At 40.0% G+C, this 18,291-nt stretch overlaps 1 protein-coding gene across 1 annotated transcript in view; it reads right to left on the reverse strand.

The window, feature by feature from the left end:
• SECISBP2L (SECIS binding protein 2 like) overlaps positions 1-18,291 on the reverse strand; it is a 55,412-nt gene that overhangs the window by 23,533 nt on the left and 13,588 nt on the right. The window contains 8 exon segments of the mRNA XM_038418436.2: positions 4,168-4,251; positions 4,850-4,981; positions 10,521-10,636; positions 11,523-11,547; positions 11,636-11,871; positions 14,163-14,298; positions 15,439-15,763; positions 17,548-17,726. Coding sequence (XP_038274364.2) covers positions 4,168-4,251; positions 4,850-4,981; positions 10,521-10,636; positions 11,523-11,547; positions 11,636-11,871; positions 14,163-14,298; positions 15,439-15,763; positions 17,548-17,726 — 1,233 coding nt within the window.

Below are 18,291 nucleotides of genomic sequence, written 5' to 3' on the forward strand. Positions count from 1 at the left end.
CAAGTGCTAGGGGAGCCAACTAGGGGGAGCGCTTTTCTCGACCTGCTGCTCACAAACCGGGTAGAATTAGTGGGGGAAGCAAAAGTGGATGGGAATCTGGGAGGCAGTGACCATGAGTTGGTTGAGTTCAGGATCCTGACGCAGGGAAGAAAGGTAAGCAGCAGGATACGGACCCTGGACTTCAGGAAAGCAGACTTTGACTCCCTCAGGGAACAGATGGCCAGGATCCCCTGGGGGACTAACATGAAAGGGAAGGGAGTCCAGGAGAGCTGGCTGTATTTCAAGGAATCCCTGTTGAGGTTACAGGGACAAACCATCCCGATGAGTCGAAAGAATAGTAAATATGGCAGGCGACCAGCTTGGCTTAATGGTGAAATCCTAGCGGATCTTAAACATAAAAAAGAAGCTTACAAGAAGTGGAAGGTTGGACATATGACCAGGGAAGAGTATAAAAATATTGCTCGGGCATGTAGGAAAGATATCAGGAGGGCCAAATCGCACCTGGAGCTGCAGCTAGCAAGAGATGTCAAGAGTAACAAGAAGGGTTTCTTCAGGTATGTTGGCAACAAGAAGAAAGCCAAGGAAAGTGTGGGCCCCTTACTGAATGAGGGAGGCAAGCTAGTGACAGAGGATGTGGAAAAAGCTAATGTACTCAATGCTTTTTTTGCCTCTGTTTTCACTAACAAGGTCAGCTCCCAGACTGCTGTGCTGGGCAACACAAAATGGGGAAGAGATGGCCAGCCCTCTGTAGAGATAGAGGTGGTTAGGGACTATTTAGAAAAGCTGGACGTGCACAAGTCCATGGGGCCGGACGAATTGCATCCGAGAGTGCTGAAGGAATTGGCGGCTGTGATTGCAGAGCCCTTGGCCATTATCTTTGAAAACTCGTGGCGAACGGGGGAAGTCCCGGATGACTGGAAAAAGGCTAATGTAGTGCCCATCTTTAAAAAAGGGAAGAAGGAGGATCCTGGGAACTACAGGCCAGTCAGCCTCACCTCAGTCCCTGGAAAAATCATGGAGCAGGTCCTCAAAGAATCAATCCTGAAGCACTTAGAGGAGAGGAAAGTGATCAGGAACAGTCAGCATGGATTCACCAAGGGAAGGTCATGCCTGACTAATCTAATCGCCTTTTATGATGAGATTACTGGTTCTGTGGATGAAGGGAAAGCAGTGGATGTATTGTTTCTTGACTTTAGCAAAGCTTTTGACACGGTCTCCCACAGCATTCTTGTCAGCAAGTTAAGGAAGTATGGGCCGGATGAATGCACTATAAGGTGGGTAGAAAGCTGGCTAGATTGTCGGGCTCAACGGGTAGTGATCAATGGCTCCATGTCTAGTTGGCAGCCGGTGTCAAGTGGAGTGCCCCAGGGGTCGGTCCTGGGGCCCGTTTTGTTCAATATCTTCATAAATGATCTGGAGGATGGTGTGGATTGCACTCTCAGCAAATTTGCGGATGATACTAAACTGGGAGGAGTGGTAGATACGCTGGAGGGGAGGGATAGGATACAGAAGGACCTAGACAAATTGGAAGATTGGGCCAAAAGAAATCTAATGAGGTTCAATAAGGATAAGTGCAGGGTCCTGCACTTAGGATGGAAGAATCCAATGCACCGCTACAGACTAGGGACCGAATGGCTCGGCAGCAGTTCTGCGGAAAAGGACCTAGGGGTGACAGTGGACGAGAAGCTGGATATGAGTCAGCAGTGTGCCCTTGTTGCCAAGAAGGCCAATGGCATTTTGGGATGTATAAGTAGGGGCATAGCGAGCAGATCGAGGGACGTGATCGTTCCCCTCTATTCGACACTGGTGAGGCCTCATCTGGAGTACTGTGTCCAGTTTTGGGCCCCACACTACAGGAAGGATGTGGATAAATTGGAAAGAGTACAACGAAGGGCAACGAAAATGATTAGGGGTCTAGAGCACATGACTTATGAGGAGAGGCTGAGGGAGCTGGGATTGTTTAGTCTGCAGAAGAGAAGAATGAGGGGGGATTTGATAGCTGCTTTCAACTACCTGAAAGGGGGTTTCAAAGAGGATGGCTCTAGACTGTTCTCAATGGTAGCAGATGACAGAACGAGGAGTAATGGTCTCAAGTTGCAATGGGGGAGGTTTAGATTGGATATTAGGAAAAACTTTTTCACTAAGAGGGTGGTGAAACACTGGAATGCGTTACCTAGGGAGGTGGTAGAATCTCCTTCCTTAGAGGTTTTTAAGGTCAGGCTTGACAAAGCCCTGGCTGGGATGATTTAACTGGGACTTGGTCCTGCTTTGAGCAGGGGGTTGGACTAGATGACCTTCTGGGGTCCCTTCCAACCCTGATATTCTATGATTCTATGATTCTAAGTGTTGTAAGCAAGACAGGAGAAGTAATTCTTCCGCTCTATTCTGCGCTGATTAGGCCTCAACTGGAGTAGTATGTTCAGTTCTGGACGCCAAATTTCAGAAAGGATGTGGACAAATTGGAGAGAGTCCAGAGAAGAGCGACAAAAACGATTAAAGGTCTAGAAAAACATGACCTATGAGGGAAGATTGAAAAAATGTGGTTTGTTTAGTCTGGGAAAGAGATGAATGAGAGGGGACATGGTAAGTTTTCAAGTTGTTAAAAGGAGGAGGGAGAAGGATTGTTTTTCTTAATCTCTGAGGATAGGACAAGAAGCAATGGGCTTAAATTGCAGCAAGGGAGATTTAGGTTGGACATTAGGAAAAACTTCCTGTCAGGGTGATTAAGAACTGGAATAAATTGCCTAGGGAGGTTGTTGAATCTCCATCATTGGAGATTTTAAGAACAGGTTAGACAAACACCTGTCAGGAATGGTCTAGATAATACTTAGTCCTGCCACAAGTGCAGGGGACTGGCCTAGATGACCTCTCCAGGTCCCTTCCAGTTCTATTATTTCTGTGTTTTCCATTCTAATTACTACTTCAGGGTTTTTTTTTTTTCCCCCAACAGGAGCAATTTAGCAAATTCCCAGATTCTCAGGATTTGATTTTCTACCAATAACTAATGACCATATAAACAATTCTAGATACATGATTTTGCAGAAAACAGGAAATGAATCAGTAATCAGAGATCAGTACTGAGGGTTCTCATGCAAATTTCTGCTTCAGAATCATTTCAGAGGCCAATATGGTTTGTTTATTTATTAACTGCTGACTTCATTTTCTCTTCAGAATGACATCTGTTAAACTGATCTATTACATTTTTAGTTCATGACTACAGTGAAGAGAGTTCCATTAAAACATTCAGTGTATATAACATAAATAGACTGAAAGCTGAGATGGCCAAAAATTGATAACTTACAAGGTAAGTATTGACTGGGTTTATGAGGTCAGTGAGTATTGATATACACCTCTAAGGAAGTCAATATAAAAACAACATTGGAACAATAATAGAAGAACCACCCTCTTAAGTTCAACAGCAGGTTCTTTAGATTAACAGTTTTTGATGAATTTGTCGTGTAACTAAACTCAAAACTTACTGTTTGCTCGGGCCCTACACAAACAATAGCTATATAAATTTTAAAGTAACATCTTTGTGGATTTTTTTTTCTTGCACCAAATTGAAGCAAATTTGCATCTTTTGAACCAAACAGAGAAAGTTGACTATGCACCTGAGGAAAAGCCCCATCCTTGAACATTAATGGTACATCAGAATGTTCACTTTAAATTATTTTCTAAATAGATTTTAAAAAGTTAACTATAAAAAACTGTAAAAAACCCACCAGCTTCATTTCTTTCAAGATTTTTTTTGCTTCAAACACTTCCACTTAACAATATTAAGTTTTGTTTTTTACATAACCTACCAATGATTTTTTTTCTCCCACCACTTCATTTTTTAAAATAAATAGGTATTCTATACACACATGGTTCCTCCATGTTTATAAAGTAGCAATGGGGTGGGGGAGAAATCCAAGATTTGGCTTCTTGACAATATGGTTTTCCCTGACATTGCTATTTTAGTTAAAAGACTATTGGAAAAGTATTTCCATAACGAAGTCTATAGTAATTTGTGTTGTATATGCTTTTTACAAAAGCATTGTGACCTTGTAAATACTGTAATAGACCAGACAGATTAATGGAAATGGGGAATGCAAATTCAGGTAACACTAATTGGAGTTATCTTCACCTTAAAAATAAATATCAAGAATAAAAAAAGTCTTTACTTACTACTTTTGGTGAAAATTTTTGCTGAATGTTACCACCTTTGCCACTTCCACTGTGGCTATTTAACTCTGGAAATTCATCTTCATCCTAAATGAAGGATTGAGGATTAAAAGTCACACTGGCCTACAGTTTGGGTAAAAGCCCACCACACACCAAAAGACCAAGGGCATTAACTTGAATGGCCAAGGCTGGAAGGGAAGTATACAGTACTTGTATCCAATGGTAAAAATATTAATCAAACTGCACTAATTTGTGAGAAAGTATCCATCTGTACATTAAGTTCTTATGTTAACTGTATATTGGCAACAGCTTTTAAAATACTGTACATATTTTGAGTAGTGTATTATATTAAAGAAATCCCTGCAAGATTAGAGAAAAGCACTAAATTTAGTTAACTTTTACATTCTATAAAAATTGCAGCAAAAAGTAAACTGGAAATCTATTATACTAGTTTCAAAATGTAACTGAGTTTAATATAAAATCAGAAAGTCCACATAATGCACCTAAACTACAGAGGCAATACATATAGTATTGTGAGAAATCAGTGTATTTTATCATGTTGTGGAACTTTAGAATCAGTTTTCAGCAAGAAGAGATGTCACGAGGCAACTATCACCAGCTCAACATGTTTTATTAGGTCTTGTCATATTGAAATGCTAACAGTGATATGAACGCAAAAAAATACCTCAAAGTACAAGGGCTCGGGACTTTGTTCTGCTCTGCTTGATTGGCTCGTGATTAAAGGCTTCTCGTGTCGCTTCTGCAGCTTTTGCCTTCTTTCTGAAGATGTGCTTTGCCCCCTGCATCTGAAACCAGACTTCCAAAACAAGAAAAAAGAGTTTAGTGTTTTAGAATTAAAAGTGGTATAGATCTGTAAAAAGAAAAGGAGTACTTGTGGCACCCTAGAGACTAACAAATTTATTTGAGCATAAGCTTTCGTGAGCTACAGCTCACTTCATCGGATGCATTTGGTGGAAAAAACAGTGGGGAGATTTATATACACACACAGAGAACATGAAACAATGGGTTTTATCATACACACTGTAAGCAGAGTGATCACTTAAGATGAGCAATCACCAGCAGAGGGGGGGTGGGGGGGATGAGGAAAACCTTTCACGGTGACAAGCAAGGTAGGCCATTTCTAGCAGTTAACAAGAACATCTGAGGAACAGTGGGGGGTGAGGTGGGGGGGGAGAAACAACATGGGAAAATAGTTTTACTTTGTGTATGGGCTTTGTTGCAAGGATAGTGGGTTAGTGGTTAGTTAGTCCTACCTACATGCCTCTAGCTTTCATCCAGATCATACCACACTATCCATTGTCTACAGCCAAACTCTACGATATAACCGCATTTGCTCCAACCCCTCAGACAGACACAAACACCTACAAGATCTCTATCATGCATTCTTACAACTACAATACCCACCTGCTGAAGTGAAGAAACAGATTGACAGAGCCAGAAGAGTACCCAGAAGTCACCTACTACAGGACAGGCCCAACAAAGAAAATAACAGAACGCCACTAGCCATCACCTTCAGCCCCCAACTAAAACCTCTCCAACGCATCATCAAGGATCTACAACCTATCCTGAAGGACGACCCATCACTCTCTCAGATCTTGGCAGACAGGCCAGTCCTTGCTTACAGACAGCCCCCCAACCTGAAGCAAATACTCACCAGCAACCACACACCACACAACAGAACCACTAACCCAGGAACCTATCCTTGCAACAAAGCCTGTTGCCAACTCTGTCCACATATCAATTCAGGGGACACCATCATAGGGCCTAATCACATCAGCCACACTATCAGAGGCTCGTTCACCTGCGCATCTACCAGTGTGATATATGCCATCATGTGCCAGCAATGCCCCTCTGCCATGAATATTGGCCAAACTAGACAGTCTCTACGTAAAAGAATGAATGGACACAAATCAGACGTCAAGAATTATAACATTCAAAAACCAGTTGGAGAACACTTCAATCTCTCTGGTCACTCGATCACAGACCTAAGAGTGGCTATACTTCAACAAAAAAGCTTCAAAAACAGACTCCAACGAGAGACTGCTGAATTGGAATTAATTTGCAAACTGGATACAATTAACTTAGGCTTGAATAGAGACTGGGAATGGATGAGTCATTACACAAAGTAAAACTATTTCCCCATGTTATTTCTCCCCCCCACCCCACCCCGCACCGTCCCTCAGATGTTCTTGTTAACTGCTGGAAATAGCCTACCTTGCTTGTCACCATGAAAGGTTTTCCTCCTTTCCCCCCCCCGCTGCTGGTGATGGCTCATCTTTAGTGATCACTCTCCTTACAGTGTGTATGATAAAACCCATTGTTTCATGTTCTCTCTCTCTGTGTGTGTGTGTGTGTGTGTGTGTGTGTGTGTGTGTGTGTGTGTGTAAATCTCCCCACTGTATTTTCCACCAAATGCATTCGATGATGTGAGCTGTAGCTCACGAAAGCTTAAGCTCAAATAAATTTGTTAGTCTCTAAGGTGCCACAAGTACTCCTTTTCTTTTTGCGAATACAGACTAACACGGCTGCTACTCTGAAATAGATCTATAATGCATTCATGCTAGCTACTAACAGAAAAAAAGACAACTCAGGTTAAAACTGATTTTTACAAAATAAGCTACATTACCTATGGGGTGTGTGTATTATTTAAAATGAACATATTTGATTGAAAGGCACAGTTTATAATTCTAAGCATATACTACAGGTGGGACAATAGATTAAAAATTCTTTGGAATATTAAAATTCTAATTTTATTTTTTATCACTAAGTCTGATTGTTTATATTTTGCATTTCATCCTTCTCTGAAATATTACACTAATGCATGGAAGTGAAATTGACTGATCTTTTCGCAAATAACAGGATAAAGTTTAAGAACAAAAACCATTATTATATGATAATGCTGTTTTCCTTGCCTCGGAAAAATGCTAAGGCTGGTTCTACCACTGAATAGTTGACAAAGGAATATTAAAACTGCTGACTGAACTGATGCAGTTACAACCTTAGTTGAAAGAGTCACTGTGATGCAACATCTAAATATACGCAATGCTAAACATTGTTCCTGATGAGCTAGTAAAAGGAGAGTAGCAACGCTGTGAACTTTGGCACTGAAGATGCAAATCTGCTGCCGACTTCAGAGTTTTATCCTTAAATTGGTGAAGGTTTAAGGCGCAACTATGAGAAAGCATTTTCTTCCAAGAACTAAGTGCGATAATGGCATGCTGAATGTGTACAACACACATTTTTTTAAAATTAAGAGCATTGCAGCCATCTCAAAAACAGCTTCTCACCTGATCTCCAAACTGGAGGAAGAGTTTGCTAACAGGGCCCTTTCGGAGGGAACTAAAAGGAGGTAACTACAAGAGGTCACTTGGTGACTTCTCTGAATTCAAGGATTGGATCCTCAGAATCTTCTCTTAACTGACCATGGTTGGACCAAACAGACCAAAAAAACCTCTCAAAACCTGTTTTATTGGACCCTCCCCACCTTCCCTGCAAGCCAATCCCACAAGCCACTATATGTGCAGAAAGGGCTATATTCACAGGAAGCTTACAAGGGCATAAATGTGCACAGAGATCCCTTGGGGGTGGGAATGCACCAGGAAACTGGCTTGCAATGGCATAAAAACTCAAACTCCATTTATAAGGCTGAAGTTCAGCTCAGTGCCAGGCATGGGAGGGGCTGGCTAAAAAGGGAACATGCCATAGATTCCAAATACATGACCGTTTTCTGACTGAGCTCTCACTGCCAATGGACCTGGGTACGAATTAAATCTGCCCTCTTGGTGGAACACAGGGTAGAAGTTGTTCCAAGAGCAACTTCTCCTTCAGTTGCAATGAGCTTGGCTGGCAAAGTGAAGTGTATTTTATAGCTCCCTGAGCTTAATTTGGCACTTAGTCTGTGGGATTAAATAAAAGTGATCTGAAATGTCTGTGAGATTAAAAGCAAACCAGTTCTTTTCCTTCTCCCCCAGAATATCCAAAAGCACCAGTCCATGCAAAATTGTGACCAGATACACTTGAGCTGACTCAAATTGCCAGAATAGATTTTAACAGTTGAGAACTGCTGTATTCCTAGAAAATTATGGGGCAGTCAACTTCTATAGTCCCAATTTTCACATACACAGATTAAAAGGTATTGATTAATTGTATAGCTGATTGATTGATTACACTTTTGATTCGTTAGGAAAACATTCAAGAGCCCAAATAACCAAACCTAGTCAAATGTATTATCTAGCGCAGAGGTGGGTAAACTACGGTCCAAATCCGGCCCACAGGATTGTCTTGCCTGGCCCTTGAGCTCCCGGCCGGGGAGGCTAGTCCCCAGCCCCTCCCTGGATGTTCCCCCGACCCTGCAGTCACGCTGCTGCGTGGGCAGCGCTCTGGGTGGTGGGGTTGCATGCTCCTGCCGAGCAGCACGGCACTGTGTCTGGCTCCAGCTGGGCGGCGCAGCTGTCAGACAGGCTCTGAGCAGCATGGTAAGGGGGCCAGGGATTGGATAGAGGCCGATGGTCCCAGGGAGCAGTCAGGGCACAGGGAGCGGTTGGATACAGCAGAGGTTCTTGGGGGCAGTCAGGGAATGGGCTGAAGGTTGAATAGCTATGGGCTCCCAGGGGCGGGGATGTAGATAGGGCAGTCAGGGGACTGGGAGCAGGGGGGTGATAGGAGGTGGGGTGGGGCGGTTAGGGACAAGGAGCAGGGGGGGTTGGATGGGTCAGGAGCAGTGGGGGGCGGGAAGTGGGGGGGTCAGATGGGGGTGGGGGCCAGGCTGTTTGGGGAGACACAGCTTTCCCTACCTGGCCCTCATACAGTTTTGCAACCACACTGTGGCCCTCGGGCCAAAAAGTTTGCCCACCCCGATCTAAAGACAAAACAGTACAATACAAAAAAAAAAAGGAGACGTATGTACATGTCTTTGTTCTGGGAAGCAATTCTTATCTCACAGCATGTTCACCTGCTGCGTAAGGTTTACTTCAAAGATGCACTCGAAGACCGCTTGTATTTATAGAATGGTTGCTTACAAGTTAGAAAGCACTTCATATGTCACCCAAGATTTAACCCACCAGTGTACCAGTTCCTTAACTTGCTGTTTTGTACCTTTCTGATCTCTGTTTTGGATACAAACTAGCATTCCAGGAACTGGTCTGTAAAGGTACCCCCCAGCTTGTACCAGCACAGAGTATCAATGTATTTGGTCTTTGACTGTTTTCCTATCCACTTATGCTAAATGCTGAATTGTCTGTTCTAAGGTATTGTGGGTATACCAGAGAACAGCATTGTGGGGAAAAAAATATAGCTGAGCTGACATAACTGCCCAACCTTCATATGTACAATATTTATGCCATGTGCTTAATACATATTAATGTTGCATTAGCAATATGTATGACACACACTTTGGCTGACAAAGGAGAGAAAATAGCAAACCTACCAGTGTGCACCAAACAAGACTAAGTATCTTCTTGTGTAAACATACTTCGCTTCCAATACCTACAGTCTAAATGTAAATGAGTGGCCATTTTAGGCCACACATGAAGGTCTGTGCTGTTGGATCCTGATGCAAGACTGCTGCCTTAGCACAGACAGCAGCTTGTTTCAGATTTAAAAAAAATAAAAATAAAATAAAAAAAAATTGCAAGACTGTCAAGGTTAAAAAGGGCACTCTTTTTATATAGTTCCCACAAAAAAATCCTATCTATTAGCATTCCCAAGTAAAGTTTTATAAGAATTTCATCCTACGTCAAGACTTGCACAAATTTTAGCATAAAACAATTTCTGATTTAAAACCATTGACTTAGATACCAGAGCAGCATAAAGAAAATGTAATAGGAATGCTGACAATATAAAAAGGCACCAATATATCATGATGGCTGTAAATACATTCTCTGTTCTCATTCTTGTCAATTTAAATGCCGTAACAAATTTAGTAATTTTAAAAAATCCTAAATATTTTGATCAATTTTCAAAGACTAAAATTGAAGCATTTTCCACTTGTTTAAAGCATCTGTTAAATTATCCATATAGTACCTGAAAATCGTTGCATTGATCATTCTATTAAATTGTACACTTTCCAGACATCTCTCCACTTCACACACTACTGACATGCTCAGAATAAATAGACCCTCCTTAACTTGAGATTATAGGCAGAATATTTCTTGCGTACTTGCAGCCAAAGTAGGAAGGCAATAAATAGAATGCATAGAGTGATTAAATCATGATATAAAGTTTGCTTCCCACTTCCATTTTAATGCATTGCTTACTGCATGTTACTTCTTAATAATTTGAGAGATGCAATTTACAAGAGATGAATGTGTTTTAATTTTAAAACATTATAAAGGTACCTGTGAATTATTTCTTTGTTCAGCTGGTCTTCCACCTCTGGCAAATGTCTGAGGGTGTTCTATCCAAGGTTTTTTCTGAGTTGCCTGGGAATTTACATTAGTCCAACTTATGGCAGCTGAAAGAAATAGAAATTTCAAAATAAAATGTATGAAAGAAAAGTCAATAAATTGTATTACTTTGATTGTATATACCACCGAACATTTGTCACTTAAAAGTAAAAGATCACACCAATATTGTGATGAGAATCTTGCAACAGTTTCTTCTTTGCCAAAAATTCAGTTCCATACTTATGGATTTCTAGAATTTGGAAAAAAAACCTGCTTTTGAGAACAGAAGTCAGTCATAGGCACTCAACTGCCAATAGTGAAGTTTGATTATCTTGGTAAATAGCTAGTATAATAGTGGGCTCATTAGAATAGTTGCATATTATGGACAGTGAGCCAGTCCAATCCACTTTTCTGCCCACTGTTTTCAGGGCTGAATTTAGTACAATTCCTCTACAGTTATTTTTTATTATTATTACAGTAGGGTTTAAAACTCTTTATCAGGATGAGAACCTCCTTGTTCTGTCCTGTACAACATACAATACAAGTCACTGACCCAAGCAGCTTGTGTTCTAAATAGCAACGAAATACAACAAGTAAGGTAGAACACAGCGGGGAAGGAAACAGGAAGCAAGCGTGAAACACAAGGTTATGTATTCTTAGCTGAGAATATAATCTGAAAGCCTCAATTTTTTTTCTCTCTTTAGATAGAGACAAGTGCAATTAATGAATCATTACCAAGCTACCTGCCTATTCATTATCACTGAGCAATTGATCATGGGTGTGATAGTACAGATGGGTCTTGAGAAGAGATTTGAAGGAGCATGGGGTAATGGCTATGCTAACTGATTTAGGAAGACACAGGAATATTTCTAGCAACATATAAATAAAGATATAATATGACATAGCAAATGTGACAGCTTCAAGATTTTCTTTGCAAGTTAAAAAAAGCTATACCTGCATTTATTGATGGTTCTACAATCTGAAAAGGAAGAAAAAACATTTTAGCAAATATTTTTATTATCGTAGCATCCAACAGCAGCCTTGGCACTTCACAAATGTTCACCTACATTCACTGCACCAGAATCTGTATTTTTGGAAGTCATAGCAGCAGCAGCCGCCTGATTGTTGCTATGTTTAGGACTGCAGTAACCACTATCGCTGTCAATATCGGCTTCACTGGCCCCTTGTTCACTGGAGGACTCTGCAGCAGGATGGGATGCACGTCTTCGCCTGCCTTTTGATTTCCATAGCACTGTACTAGAGCTCTCAGAAAGTGACTTATTAGCTATCTCTGAAGGAAAATCTGTAAGAAAGAAAGTATAACTATTGTGTGGCAGCTGTTAGAAAGCTGAAAATATTACTAATGATACATTAATATTTGTGATGAAAACACAAATGCTACTGAAAAGAAATCTTAGCACCAGGTACTTTCAAACTAGTAAAAAGAGAAATGTACTGACAGTGCTGGATGAAGTAAGCAGCAAGATCCAGTTTTCAGACTCTTACCAGACCTACTTGTGTTGTACTAACCGACCCCTTGATCAAGATGCAACCTATTTTTGGCAATGGGATTTGCCAAAAAACAGGTTTTGTTGCCAACAAGAGAGTCTTCAAAACAAGGAAATTAGGTAATGGGTAGGTTGTCAAGCCAAAATTCTCATTAAGTTGCATTCTGGGTCTCTAAATATTCATACAGCAGGATTCTTGCAATTATTGCTTTAAATGCAGACATGGAACAGGCAACCACAGTGAAGAAAAACATTCCAGAAGATACATGAAGCTGAATTTATGAAGAAAACCTTGCAATATTTTTTTTTCTGTATCAAATCCAATTCACTGTGTGGTTTTTAGAACTGCTCTTATATCTAGTCTCAAAAAAACAAAACAAAAAAAGTAGTTTTGCAGACCACTCCTGGAAGAGATTTATCCTTCTCCCAGCCCAGTGAATTTTATTACTCCTGAAAAATTCCAGATTGATGCCACTAGAAGATTGCAAAGAACAGATAGAGCGAAGACAATTAACATTAGTCCTGCTGTAATTGCCAACAAGAGTTCTAATTAGCATGGAAGTGTGATAACCATTAGAAAGCACACAGATTACCATTCATTTCATGTAGGCCCCAGGCAGCCAGATACTAAGGCTAGGTAGGTCATTTTTTGAACTTGTTAACTGTTTCCCTTCAAAACAGCCATGGAAAGGAAGACTATATGAAGTATTAGATAAATGATAGGCTCCAGTTTTAACACATGCCTGCCAAATCTTACCAAAGTTTAAGCTTACGGTCATGCAATTAATATTTCTTGTTTAGAACTATTTCTCTGCAGCAAGTGGCATTAAACCTTCAATACTGAGGTTTTTATCTGGTTAAATCATATAATTGAGCCCTACTGACTCAGTACATGCTATAGAATGTTTATAGATTCAAGATTTCAAAAACTTTCTGACCATCAGCCTCCATCAAAAATATATCAGGAGCCCAATTACCAGTCCTGCCACAAGTCTCACACTCACACCACCTACCTTTCTAGCTATTTGGAAAGTCCATTCCATTGTTTACAAGGGTTTTCCCCAACCTCCACCAAAAAATTTACCAGTATTTCTATAAACCTGACTCTTACCTTAAACTAAAAGTAAAATCAGTGTTTGCAGCCTACCATTCATTAGCAGCCTTACAACAAATTAAATGCACACAGTGGAGAAGTTTGAGTGAGCAGGTGAGAAACGAGGAGAAATTTTCTGTTCATAAAAAACAAAAAACTGCAGTTTCAAGCTTCAGGAAGGTTTTCTAAATAGTGTTTACAAACATCTTTTTCTCACAAGTCCTGAGAGAGTGTCTTTTCAACTCCAAGTGTTAACACCATAGGCTTCAGCTAATAAATACTGCTAGCTAGAGTCTCCATATCGACTCAACTCAGCAGAACTTAGTCCTAGAGAAGCCATCTGTCAGTCTGTAAATTGAGATTCCATGAGAAGGGCTTCAAAGTCTGCAGAGCCAGCGTCATCTAAAGGTTTTGGGTGCTCTCTCTTACCTCTGACACCTTCAGATAATCATAATTGTTCTATTGGGATCACAACTGCCACTGATGGCAGTCATTTTGGGGATGAAATATGACAACAGCTCAAAGACAATACAACTACAGTTTAGGACAGGAAGCAAACCATACCATACAATTTAAAAAAAAGAAAAGGAGTACTTGTGGCACCTTAGAGACTAACAAATTTATTAGAGCATAAGCTTTCGTGAGCTACAGCTCACTTCATCGGATGCAGTTACTAGAGAAATTAGGTAGGAAGATAAGATTCCAAGTCAAAGTTAGTCAGGCCAATAGTGGTGCAATCCAATATTTCTTTCCCAAAGCGGGTTAAGGAGCCTTTAATAATTAGGAGTAGTCATATGTCTCCAGCAACATTCCTATGATGTGGCACCGATTAAGTTCTGAGAGAGCAAAGAATGCCAACTAATGACTCAACCGCATGTTTTCTACAGCACTTCTTTGGTTCTTGAAGTTCTCCATTAGACATCTTGTAGGTCCAATCCTTAACTTATGGCTGCAGTTCCATTTCGTTAGACACAAAAAAAGACAACATCTTACCTGTTTGCTGAGATGCATCAACCAACAGCACAATTTTTGATCTGTTCTCAGGGCCTGATGCACTGGTCTCTTTTTGGATAGCTACACTTTTCACTGGAGCCCTTTTGCTTTTTGTGTGCGTCTGTAACTGTAGTTGCTGTTTTAAAAGATTAATCAAATATATACATGAGACATATTACTTAAATATGACAGTTAAAAATTGTTTGGTTAGTGCTATTACAATTTTTATAAAGTTCTAACAGATTCTTTATAGAAATTACCTGTTTGAAACGAGATTATGAGTAATGTTCTCCAGTAGTTCACAAGGTTGATACTATTTTGGATCACATTCTAGCATCTATCAGTTTGAAGAAGTTTTCAATATCTTCCATGCAGCTTAGTTTAAGGAACTACAAATACTATATTATATTGTAAGCCAATAAGTTTTGGAGACTATTACCTAAACAACTAATGCTAGACAACTACTGGGGAGCAAGAGAGGAGAGTTTTGTTGCAGTTTAATGTAATTAATGTATTTCTACAAAAGCAAAACGACTACACAGAGAGTGTCTTTTAGCTAAGTGCAACATATTAATGGACTTCTTCTACTTCAATATAACCAATGCTTCTTAGGACACATATGTACCTAAAACGTGTTCCAATAAAGCCCTCAGAAATGCTGTTAGATGTAAGCAGCCCTAGTGCATTTGGCATGACAAATCACTTATTACAGTGGTTTTCAATCTGTGGTCTGTAGACAATGTCTAAGATTTTCCAAGGGGTCCACACCTCCATTTGAAACTTTTTAGGGGTCCGCAAATGAAAAAAAAAAGGTTGAAAACCACTGACCTACTGTTTTAAAATTACTTATGCAATATTCAAGAACCAGAGAGAAAAAAAAATCCTCTGTGGTAGTCAACAACATCCAATGAAGCAGCTGTTGGCCGTATACGACCCTCAAACAACCTGTCACCCAGCTCCCTAAAGCCAACAGCATCACCCCTCAGATATTCTATCTAGTTTCTTACAGTACAACAGTCACAATAGGATGATCTTGTTAAGTCCTTTGAAATACTAATTGTGTAAAATTAAAGCATCAGTTATACTTTATAACTATATAAAGTTACACTGCTTCAGAAGAAACCAAGGGTAAAAAAAAATTATTATACATATTTGTCCTATGCTGTTGAACAAAAATATATAGGACAAAAAAGCAGTTCATTTTTTTGTGCCAAGATATTTTCACATGATTCTATTATTTGCTCTGTTAATTAGAGCTCAAAAACAACACGCTTACCTTTTGCGCAGCTGTTCCCCTGTTACTGCTTTTGCTTCGCTGTCTGGATAATGGAAAGACTTGGCCTGGCTGGTTTGGGCGATCAGCGCATTCTGTTGTAACTGTACTTACAGCACTTGCTGTCTGAAAGGGTGCGGAGTAGGGTGCAGGAAAAGGATGATAGAAACCCATGACTTGAGCACATGGTGCTGGCATAAACTGGTAATACGTATACTCTGTAGAGACGGGTGGTTGAGCAGATATAATAGGATATGCAAGGTATGGTCCTGTGGGGCTTGGGTTTGGCTGCTGCCATCTTATGTCATTATTATATAATGGAAATTGCCTGTAAAATCAAAAGAGAGAAAGAATAAAATTGCTGAATAGTTACATATAATTGGTGAGAGTTTACTAGTAAACTTAGTCCTTTATTCTGAAAAAGAAATTAGTGCAAACTGTTTCATGAACTCTTAGCTTTTCTCAAATGTTTAACTGTTAAAAATTCCTAGTGTGCAATATGTATTTTGAGAGTATGACTGAAATAATGTAATTCCAACTGCATTCAAGGACACTGTACAAAATACACAAGATACAGTGGCAAACAAAACTGTTCAACCTAAAGATTTATTTTTTTTATGAAGCAAAAGACAGTCAATGTTATACTAAGCAATTAAAAAATAGGCCAGAAGAAACTAATATCTTATGATAAATAATTGTCAAGAAAAAATTTTCACCGCAACATAGAAAGCTGTTTATAACAAATTTTCAAATTAGAGGCATGGATATATATTTATAGTTTGTTTATACTGTAGTTCAAATTATTTCAACACATCAGAAAATGAAAATGGATTAAATACTTGGAGACACACCAGATAAATTTACAGATAGATATGGTAGCAATAGTTTAGTCTTACATTCACCTACTTATCCAGGACAAATAATGTTTTGATAGACAAAGGAAAACAAGCCATCAGCTCACATTTTATCCCAGGCTCCTAGGTTCCCTAATGCAGCCTTTGAGAGCGCACTTGAAGACTGACACCTACCACTCAAGTAAATTCTCTGCTCCTTGAAGCACTGAGAGCAAGTGCAGTGCAGTGCAATGGTCTTCCCCCCACCCCAAACTCTACTGCTGAGTACAACCAAAATAGCCCCACAGGAACTCTGAGCCCAATTCCCCTCCTCTCCCTAGTCCTAGGGAGACCATTGTGTAGGGAAGACTGTAGATGCGTGTTAGAAAGAGGAGGGGAAGATGAGGGTAAAAATTCATGACAATTGTGCAAATCTGCACAAGCCAGTTCCTAGGAGAGGGACAGTTGAGCCCCGCTGCGGGACTGGTATCCCATGGGTCCCACTGCCATAATAGCAAGAGTGGGATTTTAAAAAGTCCCTACTGTTAAGTATTTTTAGCAATTTATACACTCTAGCATTTTAAGGCGCCATATAGACACTGACTAAGCCTTGTAACATTCCTATGAAATAGGAAAGCATTACTCCCATCCTACATAGGAACACAAATATGGAGAGGACAAGATCTTCATGGCTAAAGAACTAGCGAATAGCAGAGCTGGGACTAGAATAAGGGCTTCCAGTTTCTAATCCCTTCCCATGCTCAGTTTAATGCATCATGCAGTCTTGCACATGCACGGTGCAAATAAAGTTAGTTATGGGAAGGCCTCAGACTGCTAACAGCATATTGTTCTACCATTCAGGGATCCAAGTTAGACCCTTTCTCTTAGTACCTTGTTTTAGAGGTGGCAGGGTACAATTCAGAGACTCGTTTGACTGGCTCTGGAAGGTTTAAGAGTGGAGCAGATGGTTTCAAGAAAGATCTGTGGTCAGTCCTCTGACCAAGGCAAGAAAGAATGAACAAGGAATCTAAGAATGGAGTGGATTAAAAGGAGAGAAATGGGGAGAACATTATCCAGGGTCACAGAAATTCTATCCTCACCCAGAAGGGGACAGAAAAGTAACTAAATGCAGCGAGGAATTTCCCAGGCTTACCAATAATTCTATGAAATCAATATAGCCATTTTCTTGATTCCAGACACATCTTTGACGGAAGGGAAATTCAAATTCTTATTTAAAAGTCAGTGCTATTTTCCATATAGGATCACAACCACAAATTACCTGTTGGCCTGGTTTTCCTGTACAAATGGGTAGCAAGTAATCAGGTAGCTGGGAATAGGAGTTGGTTCCACTCCATTAACACCTCCACTGTCGTTAGGGAGAGCCATAGATATCATAAGTGTATCAGGACCCTTCTTCTGAGGAATAAATGGTTCTACTTCAGCTGACAGTTTAACATTCTTAAGAAAGGAAAAAAAAACCAACAACAGAGTCAGTGGTTAAACAACAAGTTAACAACAGGTAGCAGTTATCCTGCAAATCATTAATAGATTCTCTTTACTTAGGGCATTTGACACATTAAAGATTTTTAAATCATATAAGGAACTGTCCATTTAAAGTCTTAAGTAATGACCAAGCTATTTACACTGGGAAAATGCATTTTAAAAAGTACTAGCAGTCCTAAGGCTGTTTAAACAATCAGGTGCCTAAGACTGCATTTAGAAGTCCAAAATTAAACTGGAAGACCAGTATAAGAAAAAGTAGCTCAAATAACAAGTTCAGACACGTTTACTAGTTGTAAATATGAAAAATGTATGGTCTTTATGAGAAAACCTAGTCTCATCACGACTCCCCTTATATTCTTTTTAAGGAAACCATTCAACCAGTAACAAGTAAACACAGGGAAACAGCACTCCTCTTTCCCCTCTGTTGATGCCCTATGGAAAGATCATGGTTGGTTGGTGGGAATGCAACATCCTCTCAAGTGTAATATCACAAACCAAAAGGAATCACCTTCATCCTCTT

This window comes from Dermochelys coriacea, chromosome 10 (assembly GCF_009764565.3).
Source record: "Dermochelys coriacea isolate rDerCor1 chromosome 10, rDerCor1.pri.v4, whole genome shotgun sequence".
NCBI classification, from domain to species: domain Eukaryota; kingdom Metazoa; phylum Chordata; order Testudines; family Dermochelyidae; genus Dermochelys; species Dermochelys coriacea.